Source organism: Opisthorchis viverrini (genome assembly GCF_000715545.1).
Source record: "Opisthorchis viverrini unplaced genomic scaffold opera_v5_376, whole genome shotgun sequence".
NCBI lineage: Eukaryota > Metazoa > Platyhelminthes > Trematoda > Opisthorchiida > Opisthorchiidae > Opisthorchis > Opisthorchis viverrini.
In genome coordinates this window covers 268,641-289,179 of record NW_008752033.1, presented here as the reverse complement: position 1 = coordinate 289,179, position 20,539 = coordinate 268,641, and the positions used below count along the sequence as shown (strand labels likewise).

General features: G+C 44.1%; 1 protein-coding gene across 1 annotated transcript in view; it reads right to left on the bottom strand.

The window, feature by feature from the left end:
- Positions 1-14,676: 14,676 nt before the first annotated feature.
- The window catches only part of T265_10508 (hypothetical protein), a gene marked incomplete at both ends in the record, with an annotated part of 11,870 nt that continues 6,007 nt past the window's right edge, over positions 14,677-20,539 (bottom strand). The window contains 2 exons of the mRNA XM_009176896.1: positions 14,677-15,177; positions 20,094-20,339. Of these exons, the coding sequence (XP_009175160.1) occupies positions 14,677-15,177; positions 20,094-20,339 (747 nt within the window). The remainder of the gene's footprint in view (positions 15,178-20,093; positions 20,340-20,539) is intronic.

Here is a 20,539-nt window from a genome sequence, read left to right as displayed (position 1 = left end):
ATCCCTGACGGACACCGCTTTGTGTGCGGAAGCTTTTGGAGAGCTCTCCGTACACTCTCACACGTCCGGAAGTCTGAGAATACAAGGAACGTATTATGTTTACAAACTTCCGGGGCATTCCTTGGTGGGCAAGCGTCTCAAGAAGAACAGACACCAACAGCAATCGGACGCCGTCATTAGACTGGGCCGTGAATCGTGAGTGGAGCTAATCAGCGCGTTGAGTCAGCCTGAATAGATAAGAATATCGAAACTCAGGAGGTTCGATATCCACACTGAGTACTAACATACGGTTTAGACTAGGAAGCAGTTTCAGTAAAACTGCAGCACTTCTCTCCATCAGTGGTTTCCTGTTTCCACTGAGGACATCAACTTCCACACAGCCCCATCAGTGACGCTGTTTGCGTTCTCCACAGAAAAGCGTAGGTTGCTTTGACGATTAAGGCCTACTATGTTCAGAATGTATCCATTCGAATGTCTTTCGGGTGGTTACCTAAATCAGCATGGCGCCAGTACCCACTCTGATATCGTCAACCATTTGTTTTGCCTGATTAGCCGCTGTAGCCTCCACCGGAACGCGGATATTGGGTTTATCCACAGGCCTACACATCAACAACTGCGCCGACTTTGAAATCGGGCACTCTCATTCGGTTAATTGTTGCGGCACGAGAGTTTACTTCTTTATGGTCCACGCCTAGGCAGTAGAGATGGTAGGTTTAGTTTTGGGGAACTTGGTTATATTGTTTTACCTTGATAGGAGTTCAGTTGGTTGTACGGACTCGAAAATTAGTGACTGTACTTCTTACAATGTACTATCTGCGAATTGTTTTCACTTGAGTTGCTTATTGGAATTTACAGCTACACGCTGTTGATGAACGTTTCTGTCATACCCGGGCCCCAAGTGTCTATGCGCCTCGTTAGAATGTTCCCCACCAGAGGACTCGGGGAAATTTTGATATCCGTTCTACGGGTAGTGGAGGGTTTGAACAGTGCAAGCCACATTAGACGTAGCAACAGACAAGGCCTCCACTCCAGTAGGAAATGTCAGTGCGCGTTTTATCAGTTTGTGAACCTTGTGATAGCAGCGAACCTCTAGATATCAGGGTTCAAAATGCTCCATGGCATTAGATTCTCCCTTGTCAGCCAGGAAATGGCTACTCCCACGAAAAGTCTTTTGGTATCCAACAAAGTTTAATAAGGTTCTGGTGAAGACATTAAAACAGTAGAGCAGAGGTGTTGTGACTTGCTGAACGGTAGCGCAACTCTGTAGCGATCCCTTGGCTTTCTGCTCCGCCCACTATGGTACATCAAAAGGCATGGTAGCTCTACACAGCCCTTTATGGAGACAAAGGAAAATTATTACAACTGTATTTATAGGGCAGCTACAGAATGTCCCACAAGGTCGTGCTGGAATCACCGTGAGGGGGCGCGAAGTTTCGAGTCAAGGTCCATGGCTCGGATTGGCTGGTATTCTGACCAATCAGGGCATGCCTTCGTCTGGCCCGTGTCCTGCACGTGACATCCGTCCAAATGATGTGGTGCTCGGTTATTAGGGACGGCTGGCCTGCATACACAAGGGGAGTCTTGGAAGATGCACCTGGTTTGTAATGGATGAGCTTGTCAAGTTCTGGCTTGCGTATGCCGAAGAACCATATGCCCTGTAAAACCCTTCACTCTATGTTGTTTGCCGAGCAAGAAATACGCAGATGCCGAAAACCCGTGGGATGTGTGGGCACCCTTTTGAGGACTCATCACTCCATTGGGCCAGGCAACTTGTGATCTGTTTGACTGAGAGATGTACTCATCTGGTCTAAACGTGACTTGTTGACCATCAAACCATAGATTGATAGTGGCTACCATACCCTTATCTAGAAGGTTTTAAGTCCGAGTTCCCCTAGTGACCCGCCTGGCGCCCACTATTGATGGTTCCCAGTAGGAACGAAGCATCTACCGATGTTACTCACGGTCGATGCCAACTCTGAACAGCCCACTGGCGGTTTCGCTCTTAAGACTCATCCGGTAGCCCTAATCCTCAGAAGGTCTATGAACCTTATTTCTCAGTTCAGCGCCTAGTTGTATGTTGTGATTTACTAACTGAGGTAACGGGCGGCTCAGCTGAGGTTTACCTGAGTCTCTTTTTGTGATATTCCGCAATTGAAACCATCTAACTTCTGGAATGGACTTTCCACTTTTGGATCAACCTAATCCTTAGGCATTAAAGTGCAGTTGTGTGCATATTTGTAAAACCGGGTGAGTACCACTGTTCACGTCTGCAGATGACGTCAGTAAGTCGCCAATTATTGCTTTTAGTTCCGGTCACCAGATTGTCCGTTTGTTTGTGCAGACCAACCTGAGCAGTGGCTATCAATACTCAGTTGTGTTTGAAGATTGGTATGGGCCGACAGACCACCTTTTGGACACATTATGGCTCTCCCATCTAGCTAGCTGGGACATGTGCCCATACTCTGCGACTATGCACATCTGCTCCACTTGTTTGTCGGTCAGCTCAACACAATACCACCCTAAGTAGTACTGATTTACCAATAGTAGTTTAGTTGACCGTGTCGCCGACAAAGTCATTGACAACTTCCACCATAACTGGCTTAGAAAAACTCAGAGAAGATTTCTGATGTTACATTTCCTTGATTTCAAATTGTTCCAAAATGAGTGTTGGTTGTTTTGACTCGTGACACAGTGGTCTGTGTGCATTAGATAACTTTCTACTCAGAATGTCACAATCGGTGATAACATCTTTCCGAATTTTTTTGCATTACATGTTTGACAATCGGAGGCCTTAGTTAAGAAGATGTGGGCACCCCGGAGTGTCATCAGAAATGCGTGGTGACAGACTCATTTTGGGAGCATACGTGCAACTCTGTTAAGCTAGCGCTTTGAACTGAATTCGAACTTTTCTTCGGTATTTTTACTTCCCAGGTAAAAATTGATTACTCAGTGTTCTTTAGCACTGGTGTCGACTACCTGTGTCCGGGATGGGTTTTTCACTGAGTGAATGACTTCCACTATAGACGCATATGAGGTCAGCTCAACAGAGTGTGATATGCTGACCACAGCATTTACTACCTGGTCGTCATGTAAGCTGTGAATTACAGTGCCTGCATAATCCTGATAAGCCCGACTTCTCTCTCACTGTACTTCCTTACGGAGCCATGAACCAGCCGCTTTCAGTGTGTTCGCCACGGATGTGGAATTTAAGCGCCGATAGGCCTCTGTCATTCCTAGGTTTACTTTCGTCACTCGCACGGTTCGGATGCTCCATTCCCATCTGCGACGTAGGTGATCGGGCCGAGATCAGTCTGCGTACAGATGAAGACGGTAGAAGACCAAGAGTTCAATTCAAGGGGATCGTCTACGCCCTACAGGTGGAAGGAAGACCCTGATGATGCATTCTCGGATCACTCTAGTTTAGAGAACGTACCTACCAGACTGCCGGTCTGTTGTGAAAGTGCGTCATCTGCCAACAGACCCAACACGCCTTTCATATTGATGCGTGCAGCTGTAGTAGGTCGCTAAGGTGGATCACTACAGCCAGACGGGAAGCAATTCCTCTGAAGCTATGATATTGACGTCGAGGCTTTCACAGATGTTAAGCCTAGTGGCTTCATATTGACAGCGGTTTGTTTAAACTCATCATCATCGACAGCATGACATCAGTGTTCAACACCGATGCTTCACTGCCGTACACTGGCAAATGCGGATCGGAAAATTCTCTGCTAGCACAAGTTCGTGATTCCTACAACATGCGAAAACCCGAAAACAGCATTAGGATACTTTTTCCTAATGCAGAATACTTGCAAAATTTTGCTCTCTATTGTAGGCGCTTTGTCGGAAATTGTCGAATGCGGATACCTCTACAAAAAATCGGGATATAAACTTAAGTTCAGAACTGATTGTTGTTACCGAAACACCTTAGTGAACTTATGGCCGTGCACAGGCCGTACCGCAGTCAAAGTACCTATACTTTACAAGACAGCGCTGCATTGCCCTGTATGCCATTATGGGCAGAAAGAACGATAGTAACAGATATTACTTTCTTTGTTGCCCAGAAAATGTCTTTACTACACCGTATTTGTAGGCAAAAACACTCCTACTTGTGTCTCGTCATTCAGTGCACTCACAGCCACAACAGATTAAGTAAATCAAGAAGGGGTTCTAACTAGCTGTGCGCATGAAACCCAATGTGTCCGCGTATACGGAGACAATGTTATACACCACCATCAACAAGGTCACTAAGCATTCGGCAATACTCGTGTTTCTGTGCATGAAGAACGAGAACCAATTTTGCGTTTCATGTAATCGACGAATAGGCCACTTGAAAAAGTTCAGTAGCTGGGGTAACTTGGCTCGTCGCAAAACGCCAGTATGGATCTGAAGATCTGAAATGATCCAGGATAACCGGCATCATGCCCATCAACGGGTGTTCAAATTTATTGGCTCGTTCACTTACTGAAATGTCGTAAGTAGCTTAGAATTAATTCGCCCGGTGGCTATCAGCCCTCGAAAATGGTCTTCAAAGCCCAGGTAGATCTTTTCACGGCATCCTAAGGTACTTTTGGGAGGCCTTTCCCTAATTCTTCATGAAAATGGTGAATCGTCTATTTGATTTCGGAGACATTAAAATCCATCGCGATAGCATTCACTCCTTGGTGTATTTCGAATTGCTATCTGTATTTAATAAATATCTACAGTTTCAAAAAAGTTGGAAGCAATAAAGGTACTCAATATATGAACAGAAAAGTCAGTTCATCGATCCTGAATTTGATTTTTGATCTATGACTTCCTCCCAAGAAAGTGTTTCAGGTCATTGTAGAGATAACAAAAATGACACAACCACTAACCCACCACTACGCTCCCCAGTAACGCACTAACGGTGTCACCTCGATTGGTGATGAAACGTTTGCAATCAAATTGCCCAGCTAAGCGAACAAGCCAACGATCATATGCGCTACCTGAGCTACCAGCAGTTTCCTTGATAGAAAAATGAAACGAGTAAAAATCATCAGGTAAACAGACGGCCCAGTGAATGATACCTCGGATGAGAATGATTGAAACTGAACTGCACTTCAACCAAACAATTCGGACAATCAACAATAAACTGGTAACTGATCTGATAAATCTAAGGGCTACACAAATTTATCAAAAATGGCTATATTTCTGCGCTTGCCGTCTGCTCTCCATGATTCATTTGTTTTTGAGGAAATCCTGTTGAACTTCCGGAGATCAAGTTCACTGGGAAAACTAATAGGCCGTAGGCCACAAGAAAGATGATGCGCGGACCAGGTCTACGTAGATTCGTGTGTGGAATATTGGATCGAAAACAGCTTGAAGGGTAATGATCAGGATGAAGAAAATTCGTGATGCTTGGATGAGAGAAATAGCAGCAACTCTGGGTGTGGCCCATCAGATTTCACTCCAGCTAAATTTTTCGGCCAAACGGAGTCGAGGTGGCCCAAGTGGCTAGAAACCGAATTTACTGAACGGAAGGTCCGTGGTTCGAAGCTGACTTCTACCTCTTGACTTCCCCCGTCTAGGCTTGCGCAGCCTGGCAGTATCACAGCCGTCGTGCTTCCTTCGGGTGGCATGGCAGCTAAGTACCGAAAGGGTGTTACAGCTGAATGATTTTTTTATCATTACTTGGTGGGTTGGTGAAGCCCAATTACGTATACTTTCTCAGTTGACATAGATCAATCTAAACCAGAAATCTGTGCTCGGGAACTTCGTTCAGAATTTTGTTTTCAGTCCAGTGAGTGAAGTATGGTGGCCGATGTTAACGTAATGAGGGTGCACGATACACCAGAAAAGTTGCTGAGGACCTGCGCCATTATCCAGTTAGTCACGACATTGGAAGACATCAACAAAGGTGGGATGCGTTGCCGAACACCAGAGCTCACAGCAACCGCCGTAGTCCATTTCCCATATACACAGATATTGACTTTGGTACCGGTGTAGTGGACTTTGATGAGATTAGGCAGCTTAATTGACACAGCATCAGCTTTCAAAACATACCAATTGCCCACCTTATTGGTTGGGCTAAACGCTGCACGGCCGTCTCTTTCTAAAGGTAAGCTTTACTGATACGCACTCTCTCGCCTTGCTGAAGCGGTACGGAAGCTGTGTGGCGAAGTTCCTGTCCATCAGCTATGAATCTACCAATCCGAGGACATCCAAATATACTTGCGAGTTTGCTATGGAGGACCACACTTCCGAGTACTTCGGCGTCCATACCTGATCAGAACTACTTTTGGGGAACGGACTTCAGTGATTTCTGCAGGGATGCCATTTCCAAATGCAGAAGTTTAGTTTTTTGGTGAGATGTTTTCTCCACCTATTGACTTTGGTTAGGGGTCATCGTACATGAAGGCCGTAGTATCTGTGATTTGCAGTTGCTCGTTGTCGAGGTGAGCCGAAGTGTCCACTCCATCTCCTCAGCTTTTTCTCCTTGTCCGTTTTAAGTTGATCACTTCGAAGACTATTTGGACAACCTTGTCATGACGAACAAATGGAACGAACGTTCCGGAACGAATGGAACCGGAAACGGTGGGCCTATTTACCGGCCTTTGCAGCTGTCGCCATTTCTGGGCTAAGCGGCCGGTCTGGAGACGTAAGTTTCTGGAATAAAAACCTTCGGCGATACGTATCTAGGCCACAGACAATGTGAGTTGGTTGGTTCTTTTCAAGATCCAATTTTTGTGGCTTCGTGATCTGAGTCCAAGAGTTGATGCGGTCGCCCTTTGGATGGGCGCCTTTGAATAAAACCAGGGAAGTTCGATGGAGTATGGTTGGAATGGAGGCATTGATGTATTGACACAAACTGACTGGAGATTAGATACGATAGTCGGGACGTTTTTGAAAATCTTCCAAGTGTGTCATACCGAACCGTTTCGAAGGCCGCATTTTGTTTCGGGCACTAAGGTGAATTTCGAACGCTGCGCACACGATGATATGATCTGAACCGCTTTTTGCTTTAGATCAGTTCAGTTTATTGCAACTGAGTTCGTCAGATTTCTTAGTTCGGAATCAGTAGTGTATATTTCCCACCACGGTCCAAGCTGTAGATATTCATACTCCCTGCTAAAATGAAACTCCTCCAGATGGAGTATTGTGAAGTTTCTTACTTGATAGGTGACCACCTTGTATGGGACTTTGTCTCTGTGCTTGATGAATAGAGATTGCCGCATATCAATACACAAGACCAAATATAAGACCACAATATGGTCAGTTCTGATACATGTTTGACTCACTTTTGGGAGCACTCCAGTGTGAATATTAGTTAAACTAGGTGACCTATTTCCCATGCCTTTGAACTTGATGTTTGATCTTGAAGTTATTACATTTGTTATCTTTGATGGCTTAAGGTGACTTGCAGCGAGTAAGAAGAGGAGAAAGTAAACCCATCTTGTAGGTGGCTTGTCCAAACGGGGACCGTGGGGAATAGGGAAGGCATCTTGTGGACGCTATAGGGGAGTGGACATTAATTTAAGTGACGCTTTTGGGAAGTACAGCAACAGATGACCAAGGTGCGGTGCGATTAACTGAAATATATCATTATTACTGTCAAACTACACATAACGTACACTGATATCGACTTTTTTCCTCGCTGATATATTTTCCTGTGTATTTTGTAGACAAGGAAGAAACTTCCAGACTTCACATTCCGATGTTGTTCCTAACCCGAGAGAGAATACACATATGTTTCCGTGATAATGTAAATCCATCATGTGTGGCGCACGAATACCAAGGAGGAATTAAACCCTTAACGTCCTTATCAGTTGTTGAACTGCCTAAATGCCAGCAATCCACAGCACTGTGTATCCCTCAGAAGCACGTATAATTGCCCCCTGAAGGGACGACTGCCTAGAGGGAATCTTCAGTTACTTGGTTGGTCGAAGAGTTTTTAGCAACCATGTGAGTAGTTTCCTTAATTAGTTGGATGTTTTCTTTTCTTCAGCGCACAGAAATCCAACGAACCTGTGCAAATGAACTTAAGACTCGAAATGATAAATAGTGCGAACCGAACCTTTTACGCCTAGCGGAACATCTTTTTACAGACCAAACAATTGTCTGGTTGCTAAAGCACCGAGGTTACGGAGATGTGTCGTTGTAGCGCGTACTTCGGGGGAACTGTGTCTACCCAAAAAACTGCAGCACTTCATCCTTTTGAGGACCGCTTTGTTGCTTATTGTGCAATACGTGGATAAGCAAGTGTGTAATCGCCCGGTTTATGTTGGGCTCACTAGCTACCATATTTTCCATAAGGTGATGCAAGTGGCGTCATTGGTCCAAACTTTTAACCATGGACTTAAATATCGTCACACTCACCATTAAACTGAACGAGTAAATAGTGACCCGTGATTGGCCAGACCTCTCACGTTATTCGGAATCTGATTGGATAAATGAGTGGAGCTGTTGCGTTTAAGAGAGCCGTTCATCAGTTCCTCCGAAATGTTTGGATATCTTCAACTGCTTGTTTGCTAGCAGTTCTACGCCGAGCATACACTTATCCGCGGGGACATTGTAAGTTGTGGCTTGGACGCCTTGCCCTATTGAGAAATTTACGTAATAAAATATATGACGGCAGTCGACTATTCGGTGAGTGCACTAGAGCGTAGATCAGCAATGATAAGTAGACTGATTTTTTGAACATCCACTTATCTACTGCGGGGGAAATCCTTCTTCCAAACTTCTCTCTTCAAGCGGACTGTTGCTGAACAGGACAGATGTCCTGTTTGGTGACCTGACGGTGTTGAAGATATTCATCGCGATCGGCAGTGCCATTCTTCGGTCTTTTACACAGTTTGCATCTGAGTGGGCGAAGTACTCATTGCAGTCGCTGCAGTCATGGTGGTCTCTCTATCGGCCCACGCTGCACGAGATTTTCATGAGGACAGAACTTTTGTCAAGTGCTTTTTCAATAACGCATCTAATAACTCGAAGTTTCACCTCATCACATAAAGCAGGAGGAAAGGGTCACATCCACTGCTGCATAAAGGTCTATAGTTATATCGACAAATATGCTCATTTGCAAATCTATTTGACTTTCACGGGGGATTCAACTGAATCTCTCGTTTGTGATATTCCACCACTGAATATGCTGCACACAGGCTGCCTCGTGCTTCAGTTGGCACGATATTCCAGATAACGCAGTGTATTTTCGTAAAGGAAACTACTCACAAGGTTGCTGAAAACTCTTCGACAGCCCACGATCGGTTTCGCCCTTCATGGGGCTCATCAGGTAGGCGCAGTCCCCGAGTTTCCGTCAACCTTATGTTCTATTTGAACCCAAATTGGACTGTTTTCGAGAACTACACTCATTTGCAAATCAATTTGGTTTTCACGTGAGACTCAACTGAATCTCTCGTTTAGGATATTCTACAACTGAATGTGCTGCACACAGGCAGCCTCACGTTTCGGCTGGTGCGTTATACAAGAAATCGCAGTATATTTTAATAAAGGATACTACTCACAAGATGGCTATCTAAGAGATCTCAGCAACCTTGTGAGTAATCTGTACTTATAATTTTTTGGATGGTCTACATACCTGAGAATGGATGCAGGGTTAATACAAGGATAGAATGTCCTTGTATGAGGGCATGAGTTTTCAAAGTAAAATAAAGCTGGGGCAACCAATTGTAGATGAACGGTATTTTAGTTCAGTTTAGTAAGTTTATTTCAATCGCCAAAATGTCAGCTCACCTGCGAGATAAGCTACTGAAATGACAGAGATAAACGAGGGATTTCAGTTTTTATGTGTGGTACACTAAAAGAGTATTAGAGAGTGACTCAGATTTGGGGAGAAGGCTAGCCATTAAAAATGAAACTTCTTGTAGGTGGTTCCGCACACCCTGTTCTAACCAGACTCTGTATCAACTGTCAAGTAATTATGACAGACTGGCTTCAACACCGGAAAAAGTGTGAGAAACTAACGACATTTTGCAACAAAAAATAGCCAGAAGTGACTGTTTTTTCCCGAAATACTTTGTATTTTCCAGACGTTCTTTTTAAAATTTTCGGAAATTTTTAATGTTTTCTCAGGTGTGGTAGAAAACAAACATAAAAAGCAAGGTAATAGAAACATGGAATGTGCTTAAACTAATCAAAAAAGTAGAGAACTAAGCCGCCTTGGGGACTGTCTACTGTTGGATCCATATCTGGTCGTTGACTTGTTCACTGGGCTGGGCAATTTGATTGCAAATATTTCATCACCAATCGAGGTGACATCACCAGTGAGTTATTAGGGAGCGTAGTGGTGTCTAGCGGTGGGTTAGCGGTTGTGCGTTGAGTAGCGTTACGCATGTGTTAATATACGTGCTGCTAGCAGTGGATGGCCTTTGATCGCGATTAGTTGTTCGGTCGAGCGGTTCCGTTGGTTGCTCCGTTGTCCTGTCTCCCATATGGCAGCTAATCTTCAGGTTCTAGCGTTGGAAAACGCCACATATTTCATCGCTGGTTGTCCAATTGTGTTCCTGGTTGCTCGTCTGGCTGCTGTCGGTACCATGAAATTTGTTACTGCGGTATTACTCATGAGTATGCATTTCTCCTGTTCGTGGCATGTCACTCAAATGGACTTCTACACTGTGACGATCATCTGCTGCTTGCTTCTATTAAGGAAGCTCCCCAATGCGTTTGCGTAGTTTTATGATATCACCTATCTGATGAGAGTTCCCCCCTCACTTTTCGAACCACGGCCGGGATTGGTACCACGCTATGACCTGAATTCGATGGTAGTTAGATATATTCATTTATCTCCGAAAGTCCGCTAAATGCACACAGCAGACGCTACCATTACTCGTAAATCATAGTGCACCGACCACATTCGCGGCATCTCGATACGTGGATGAATTTTTTCTAATTCTTCACGGAAATCAGCTAGTGTATGAGCTGGTTTGAGACAACTACTTTTGTTCAACCCAATGTCCACCGTTTCTAGCCACTGTACTGGGAGCAATTAGGCGGTTCAGACGATCAAAATAGTTGCCGACGCTAGGCACCAGTGACTGGTTTCTAATATGAGTTCCCAACCTTTCAAAAAGAGTGCTATCGTCATAAGATGGTAATTTGGCAGCCACCGATGAGAAAAGGAACACTGAAGCCTAAGTCTACCCGCCATGGTATCCACATAATAGTTACCGAACTCGATCCACTGTTAGATTTGAGCACCAGCGGGCGCTTCTAGATGTTTTTACGTAGTCCATCATGTTGTTGAGACAACGCAAAACATCTCCAGTACGAAACGATCAATGCGTAGCTGATAGAATACACTTAGTCTGAAGGTGGATGTACTGCCTCCAAATAAACTTGATGAAAGTGCGAAATGATAAAGACTAAGGGAGTTCGACCTCGATGTACCTATTCATTACCCCTTTCGGTGCCTAACTGCCATGCCACCCGAAGGTTGCAAGAGGGCTGAGATACTGCCAGATTACCCAAGCTTAGACAGGGGAAGTCGAGAGTCGGAGGTTGGGTTTGAACCAAGGACCTTTCAGTCAGTGAATTCGCGCCCTAATTACCTCACTGCGGCTAATAATCCCAGTTCATCCCAATTCATCCTCATCCCAATATTTTTTCAAACCAAGCACAGGGGTCTATTTCAACGTGCCCACTCCTCGTAAGCAGACAGTAATTACCTCTTATTTACTGCTACACATTGAACCTTGAAGAAACGTGTCTAACCCGTGCAGGCCTGCGTCTCCAAGTATACCTGCTCCGTTATCAAGACCCATTAAGGAATGAACTGGCACAGCAGTCATTTCATATAAAGCAGGAGGTAATTCGAAGATTGATGAACTTAGTCAAAGTTCGTGTGGTAATCCAGAAGGAAAAAACTACACTCAGTTTTGGTGCAACTAAAAGGTCACATCTCGGCTGAAAGAACTAGGGACTATGTATAGAATATTAAATGCAACCATTGTTCTACGGTTTACATAGGATAAACTGCCAGGAAGCTGCACAACAGAACGGGTGAGCATAAAAGAATGATAAACAAACCACCAATGAATGCAGAAGAATACCAAACTCTGGTTAAAGAATCAGCGATGGCGGTACATGTGTCAGACACAAGACGGAATGGATCTGAAGAATGTGGAAGTTTTATGGCGGGGACCGCAATCGTCACCACAGCGGCTCGTAGCCGAGGGGGCGGAACTCACCAAGCATCACAGCGTGAATAGAATCGAGGGCGTGGAACCGGCGAGCGTATGGAAAGCGGTTTTAGATAACCCAAGTTGACACGTGACTGTGTGTGGTGGCCACTTTACGTAGAACCATTAGCAAACTTAGGACTGGGGACAGAAATCCCAACCCTACCAAAGCTCACAGATTCCTTCTTCCTCACACAACTATCGTATCACTAGCTCATCCACATAGACGGATGAAAGGTGCAAACGACTTTGAAGAGGGATCCTCACCAAAAGAACTAGGCCCTGGGCTGAATCGAAATCCATTTAGGTTTCTCCATCAACCTAACACTTGGTCACCCACTCCTGCATACACAATCCCTTGACCGACTCCTAACAGAAGTTTAGCTTGATTCAGCTTATTGGTCCTCCTTCTGCCCTAAACCTCGACGGACCTCGTAAGTAAGTCCCTTGACGTGACGAAGCCTTTATGTCAAAACGGAAACGTTACCCAGTATTGAATCTGCCGATTGTTCCTAAACACACCTGTCTAACGTATTTTCATACCATTATCGCAATCGAGTCCGTCGGTAACGTTTTGTTACATTGAAAGTCAGCATCAGAGTCTCAGCCGAAGGCATGTGTGGAAGAGACGCACAATCAGCAGCATGAAGCTGTGACGTCCACGTTTCCTCTCCTAAAAATGGCCATTCCAGGATGTCTTAAGTTATTCGATAATGCACGTCGACATGCGCGAACGATGCACTCAACTTTACTCACTGCTTGAGTGGCTTCAAGATGACTATCCAGATGGGTGGTAGGGCTACCAGGTTTGTACGTAAATGCGTCACGCCATTTTGATTCAAATGCGTTCAAGTGTGTTCACTTATGGGCCTGCGTCTCCAAGATAGCCGTCTACCAAAGTAGAAAACAAACACTGATTTCTTTTGATCTAACTATAGTCATACAACATCGCTGATAACTCGTCGACAATTCACTATCTGTTTCGCCCTTCTCGGGACTTACCAACCGAAGCGTACTTCTAGAAGCTCCAGTATTCTTAATTTTTGACTGAACGCCAAATTCTACGCAAGTGGAGTCACTGTATCATTTGAGAAGGAAGCCGGGATTATCGGAAAGCTGAATCCCTTGTTTATGCTGTTATTCATTGAATGCACTGCGCAGCTACCGTCTTATGCTTAGTTTTCGATGATAATCAACATACCAAAGTATGTCGGGTCAATAAGATTATACTACTACATTGGATATCGTTCAATTAAGCAATACATTCAGCTTGAGGATAGTTAATTTCCAAGTGAGAATATGGTTCAACATTGAGCTTTGTTCCACGGACAGCCTACGGCTGATAATTTGACCACATAAGTTCGAATTAGCTTTGATGATGGCAGTCGAATCTCATGGTATCCTAGACATATTTCGGACTGGCACCTGAAATTCACAATCCTGGGAACAAAATGATGCGTACCGATATGAATTCACTTCAGTTTAGGCTTTGTCGATGGTGGGTGTTGAAATACTGTTCCCAGTAATACTCACATTAAATCGGAAGAAGTTTTTTTATTTCCGCAAAAATATCGTTCGATGACCATTGGCTTGTTTGCTGAGCTGGGCAATTTGATTGCAAACGTTTCATCACCGATTGAGGTAACATCATCAGTGCGTTATTGGGAAGTGTAGTGGTGCGTAGCGGTGGGTTAGTGGTTGTGCACAACCACACGATTGATGATGGAACGTTCGCAATCGAATTGCCCACCTCAGCGAACAAGCCAACGACCATCTACGCTACATGAGCTACCGACATTTTCCTCTACAGGATATCGTTTGATACTCACTGAATTCCCAGTTACACAGTAGATGCTGGTTTCACACTGAAATCTGAACGCTAAACTGTCACCGCGACGAGTAGTGAGTTGGCCACGTTAATATTTAAGTCCAACTCCACAACAGCAGCATGAGTGTTGTCAAAGAATGCATCACAGCTATGACGCAAGCGCCACAACGTTGGACGTAACATCAGATAATGGGTCACGTGACAGCACAAAGCCGATACCCGCAAGATGTTGTTGATTCGCTCATATGCCCAGTGGGACCTATCGAATGACATGGTGGTGTTTATGAGGATGCCTACGTCTACTGTGATGATAACGACGACGAAGTTAAATCCGCTGCTGTAAAATGTGAACTAATTGCAACCGTGTATCCTTGCTCTGATTTATGATAGAAATTGGAAGATGATGGCAGATAAATGAACAAGATAAGATAAGATAGACAAAACACAGTGAGTGATAACATCCGACTGTGTGTAAATTCGGCCGGTTTCCTCTATAAGCTGTATTCATATGGTGTTCAAAATACTTATTATTTCAATGAAGTGACAAAAAGGAAGGTTTTAGGACGCCTGAGGACGAAGCGAAATGAGGGGCTCTAATCGACCGTGGATAGTCGTTGCTACGTATAATTCTTTGCCAGACAGACAAATCTATGGACCGAAAGTTCGGCATCTTCAGTCAGAAAAAGTCATATAGCATTACTTTAGCTTAGAAGCACCAAATTTCAACGCCACTCCACCGATCGGGACATGATAAGTTGGGATACATAGCCAATCCTTGACTTGACAGAGAGGTGTAAAAGAGATCACGAAGAATTTGGGTGCTTTCAGTGTTACTGGACGGGGACCGCGTGACCCCCCGCTGCGCCTTGTTAGAAATGCCGTAAGATATGAGTGCTGATCGATATCAGTAGCGTCCTTGTTGTCAGTTTCTATACAGATTGCCTGAATGAGTATCTTAATGTGTAGACACCTCAGAATGATTGTATTGAGGTAGCGCCAGGTCCCTTCACTTTCCGCCCTTATACTTCTCTTCATCGTAATGCTTTCAAATAAATCATGACTGTACGGCAGCAAAGCATCAGTGCTGAACACCGATTTCATGCTGTCGATGATGATGATGATGATGGTGATGATGATGATGATGATGGTGATGATGATGTTGATGATGATGGTGATGATGATGAGGGTATAGCTCAACTGTGTTAAGTTAAATTGAACCTCTATCTAACTGATGTACCTACTGCCCAGAATTGCTGACAGCCATACGCCAAATGCGACAATGGAGACCAGCGGGGTTGGACGAAATGGTTAAGGCTGACAGGGATGTAACTATCTTTTAAAACACTTGCTTCTCAGCTAGCCCGTAAATCAGCATAAAGTATTCAGCTTGGTAGTTGTAAGATAGCAAATTGCATGAATTCCTGTTACCTTGGCAGCACCCTGTCGTCAGAACTGATACTTCATGATTAAGTAGATAAACTCACCAAATGTTTGAAAAGTGTACAGGTGGTAGAATAAAGTCACCAAAAAGGGGGGTTTTGTGCAGTTTTCCTTGCAGTGCCTGTGAACGGTCCTTTGGGTCGAATGAAAAGATCAAATCCCAAATTCCTTTGCAGTCGGGCGCAGTCTGATGCGAAGCCAATTCCTCTGTTTCAGTCACTTGGAAGGAATGATCGAAACACACTCTAAAACAGCTAATCACCAATCAGCTGAAAACAGGGACACCTGGAGTTCCGACACTAAGGTGGCCTTCAGGCAAACACGAAAAATCATAATTTTAGTTCTAATCATGGGAAGACCTAGTCTGCAGATGAATGACCTGGAAAACTACCAGTTATACCGTACTGAAAAGCTTCCAGGTGCGACGCATCTCTCCATAGTGAAAAAAAACGCGTCTGAGAATTGCAATTTGCCCCAACAGGGGTCCACGATTTGAAGTTGGTCCGTCTCCAGCCTGGAAACCCATACGCCATTTCACGGGTAACTTTCTAACCGGCTCTACGCTAGTACTAAGTTTTGAGCGATTTTGTAACAATCTGTTGGAGATCTGCAATAAAGATTTACTTCCAGGACAGATCTCGCTGATAAGAACTCATTTCCTCATAGATTTCGTAACATCCTTTGTGGTCAGGCACGAACACATGTTGTAACGGGCACAAAGAAGAGGAAAAATGGAGAGGTCACCCTCAGGAAAGCCCCAAAGGTCCTTGAGGTACTGTATCGTAGGAATGAGTACCCCTAATTCCCATGTATCTCCAAATCCACCGAAACGTTTGTACCGAAACACAATGAACTAATAAGACGGCATCTATTTTTGAATATGCTCACGAGTATGTGTCTATTTTCACTGCCAGAAGGAGCAACTAATTGTCCCCCGGAGCACAACCAATAGTACACTGTGTATCATTTTGCATTCTAAGGTTATGTAATACTAGAGTTACTGGAACAAAGTATACTTAACTTCTTCTACCTGGTCATTTTGTCCAGAATGAGCAGAGCTTCCGCACGCTGAATGACATCCAGATGAACTAACTTGAATGCGGAGGCAACAGGTGAAACGTCCAAAGGAAGTACGAACATATTTTGTCACTTACTTATATATACCGTCAGAACTGCTGCCACGAATGAAAGCATCTATAACCCGGCAATTTTCTATGTGAACCTCCTGATAGGGTCTGACTTACCAGGAAAGAACATTAGGTCATCTTTTGACTGGTATCAAAAGATTTCCGAGTCGCTCTGGCTACAATGTCAGAATTGTGTTGAAGCGCCGATTACACACAGAACATGACTGGTGAAGTACTAGGTCGTAGTATGACCTTTATTGAGTTTATATTGTTTTGACGTAGAAAGGCAGTACCACTGTAATTTTTTTATGGGCATCGGGATTGAGGAGCATAGTGCGTATGTATCGACCAGCATCCAGAATGTATGTTGCAACTATGGTGCTACTGTAAGGGCATGAGTAGTTTGTCAGGCAAGTGAGCAGCTGGCTATGAATCACCAAAATACTCCCAATTTGATACTAATTGTTGTTATCATCAAACCGAAAATGCTTTTTATGAGCAGGAGTTTTTCGCATCATGCTGTGAGTTACTTGTAAACCAAGGACAGAACTTCGCAAAAAGTGAACAGAGTGAAATACACTCTTTTGCATTCAATTTGTTTCTAACGGGAGACCCACCTGGAACTCAGCTGCATCTCTCGGGGACTGCGCCTACTCGATGAGCCCTAAGAAGGGAAAAACCGGTCGTGCGCTGTCGAATGGTTTCCAACAACCTTATGAATAGTGTATTACGTCAGAGCAGAATGATATCCAGCGTTCATGCCACAGTCCAGTGAATGCCGTCACTTAATCTACTAACTGTCATGAGGTATCATGAGGCATCCACTGCGACACCGTGAGTGGAATGTACCACCCGTCAATAGCATGAATGAGTTAAGCGGAGCGCATTTTCTATAGACATACGTTGTTTTCATGCCAGGACAAATTCGAAAAGTGTTCAATTCGAATGCGCAGGTAACCGGTATGTTTGGATTTCTTTCACGCATCCACCCGCAGTTAGAGTCAGCAAGAAAATTGAATTAAGTTGAAAACGTTCTCATCTGCTGATGATATTTCAACATATGACTGGATCTTCCTATGTCTGAGTTAAATCGGCGTATCTAAGTTTCCAGCTTAGGTTCCAGACATCCTACGATAAGCCCCTCGCACGTGCAAATAATTTCAGATCACACAAATTTGTCGGACTGGTTCCTAGTTCCTTGTCATCAGTAACTCATCATACTGAGCCACTGGGATGGGAAAATGAACCGCTATATTGGTTGGTCAGTACTCTCGCTTTTCCAGGTTTTCAACCAGACAGTTCTAAGTTAAGGAGAGTCTCTTCACAAAAGATCGGTCTTAGGTCGTTTCAGCTGTATTCAGGTGTTACAAAATCCATTAGTCATCCTTATGCTGGTCTGGTGGTTGCCACAACTTTCCCCTCAGGATCCATATTCCATATAATTCGCAGACCGTACAACCAACTGAGGGAGAGGACTTGGAATGCATGTGTGAAACTACACTCTGTGCAAAGACGTGAGAATACTGCCATACAAATTCAAACAGAAAGAAGTTACAAGGGCTTAGTCAAAACACCGTCCACAGATTTTAGTGTTACCTTTTATACTTTCAGTTTCGAGGATTCATGTTCAGCTTCCTTACTTAGGGGTGATTATGAGGCTAGGACCATGTAGCTTTCCTATTCCCATTCTGAAATGTATCGATCCACCAACTCAGAAGTAGTTGCCCAGTCTTATGTTGATCTATTATGAAGCAGCTGATTCGTCCCCTAAAACTGCTGACCCAAAGGCACGTGACGATTGCAGATGCATTTGTCTTTGTTTGTCGATCACTTGTACAGTCGCCATCGTCGTAACACGTGATCCATGGGGAATAGACAAAATGATGCTGACAAGCCTGCCCCCAAGCCATCATCGTGTCGGTTGATCGTGACCATCAGACTCTGGATAAGGGATATACACATAATAGATGACTATTCAGAAAACAAACAAAAGTAAGTTCTTTTTTCTCTTGTCAGAGTGATCTGGACTGTCTTTCACCCAGCCGCCTAGGGAAAACTGCTCGTTTTGTAATTTCATTATTGGGAATACCACATTTCCGTTTGCCAAAAATGCATTGTCCCCTTATGCAACTCGTGATTAATCAAACTGCTCCTTACTGAAAACGCATTCAACATTAGAAGACTAGAGGACTACTACGGTAATGCTTGCTTTCACTCAGTTCCTACTGATGGGACATAAGTGGTGCATGCTCACCTCTGGTATAGATTTTCTTCACCACGTTTCCGTCCAACACCAATGTAAGTAATCCGGTCATGCAGTACTGATCCCATCCTAGGCCACCTACTACTAGCTTTCTGTAGTAGTTTTGTTTGTAAAGGACATATGGGCTTTGGTAGTGTCCTATCCGTCTTTCTATCTTGGGAATAAAGATGGACTCACAAACATACATCGATTCCCGAACGGTGATCTTGCTGAAGCCTTAAGGTCCAATGTCATGATCACTGCTCGTGGCATTAGGCTGGACAACGAATTAAGCTTAGGTGGGCCCACATTGCATTACCTCAGAAATTGTTGGTGAGAATAATCAACCTGTGTGATTGCCTTCTTCAAGACTCTGTTTGTTGATCCAAGCGGAATACCTTCCACATACACGGGACTAACGAAGCGAGGTTTAACTTTGTCCGGCAAGTCAACAGCTACATTGGGACAAGTTAAATTGAAGAGTTCATATCTAAGGTACACTGTTTGTTTAAATGTACCTCAATGACCTGTCGCTCTTGTGGCAGTAAAGAAATGACCCAGCTCGAGTTACCGGATATTTTTAAACAGACGAATCATTAGAAAATTTGCGCATAATTGCATTTCTAGGTCATATACGGTTTGGCGACAAATATTCTGTGGTGATGCCACAGGCTTTCATCAGATTCATCTGCCACACCCCAACTGTTTCACACGCTATTCAGGTGTCCCATCCAGTTTGTGGCACCGTGTTGTTTGTTATGGGGCACACAGTCCCTTGTATGCCCACGAGAGGGACTCGGATAAATCCCGCTTCTATGAAATTCTGGAACTGAATATACGGCACAATGACCGTTTCATATTACAGTTAACAAGATATTCCGGATTTTGAAGTATACTCATTGAGTATTCGGGATTTTGAAGTATACTCATTGATCAGAACATGCTACTCGCTGGTTTGTTAAAGAATTCTGGACAGTCCACTGACAGCTTCGTCCAACTTGAGGCTCACCGGGTTTCAATAAAGGTTGCATTCAAGGGGTTTCCCGCAACTCTGTGAGTTGTGCCTCGTTGCTGTTTCGGTAGACAGGAAAGCAAATCATAAAAGTATTTGAAACGTATGTCGACTACTATACAGAACAGTATCCCCAATTTATTTGAAGACATGAAGAAAACACGAAGATATGAGTAGCTGGTCAGTAATCAGTCAAATAATCCAAGGCAAATAAACTATTCGGCAGTTGGTTGCGAACCAATCAAATATCGTACGAATAGTCGTTCAGCTGTAGTATCCTTACCTACCTTACCATGCCACCCGAAGAAAGCACGACGGCTGGAATACTGCCAGGTTGCCCAGGTGTAGACAGGGGAATCCGAGAGGCAGAGGTCGGGTTCGGACCACGGACCTTCCGGTCAGTAAATTCGCCCTCTAGACATTTGGCCATCTCACACGAATAGATGCAGATGGGATTCCTGAACTCCAGGTAATGCAGGAGTTTAGGAGCGAATTTACTCACGGTGGTCCCAAACCAACCGCGGAATGTCAACTGCTCCTATCTAGGATAGGATAATTGGACAATAGCTCAGCAATCACGTTTTTTTCGAATGGCAGAAATTCACAGTAAAGGTGCAACAGCTGACCATCAGCATCATCCTCATTCTCATTTTCATCACCGTCATCATCATCATCATCATCATCATCACCATCATCATCATCATCATCATCATCATCATCATCATTATCATCATCATC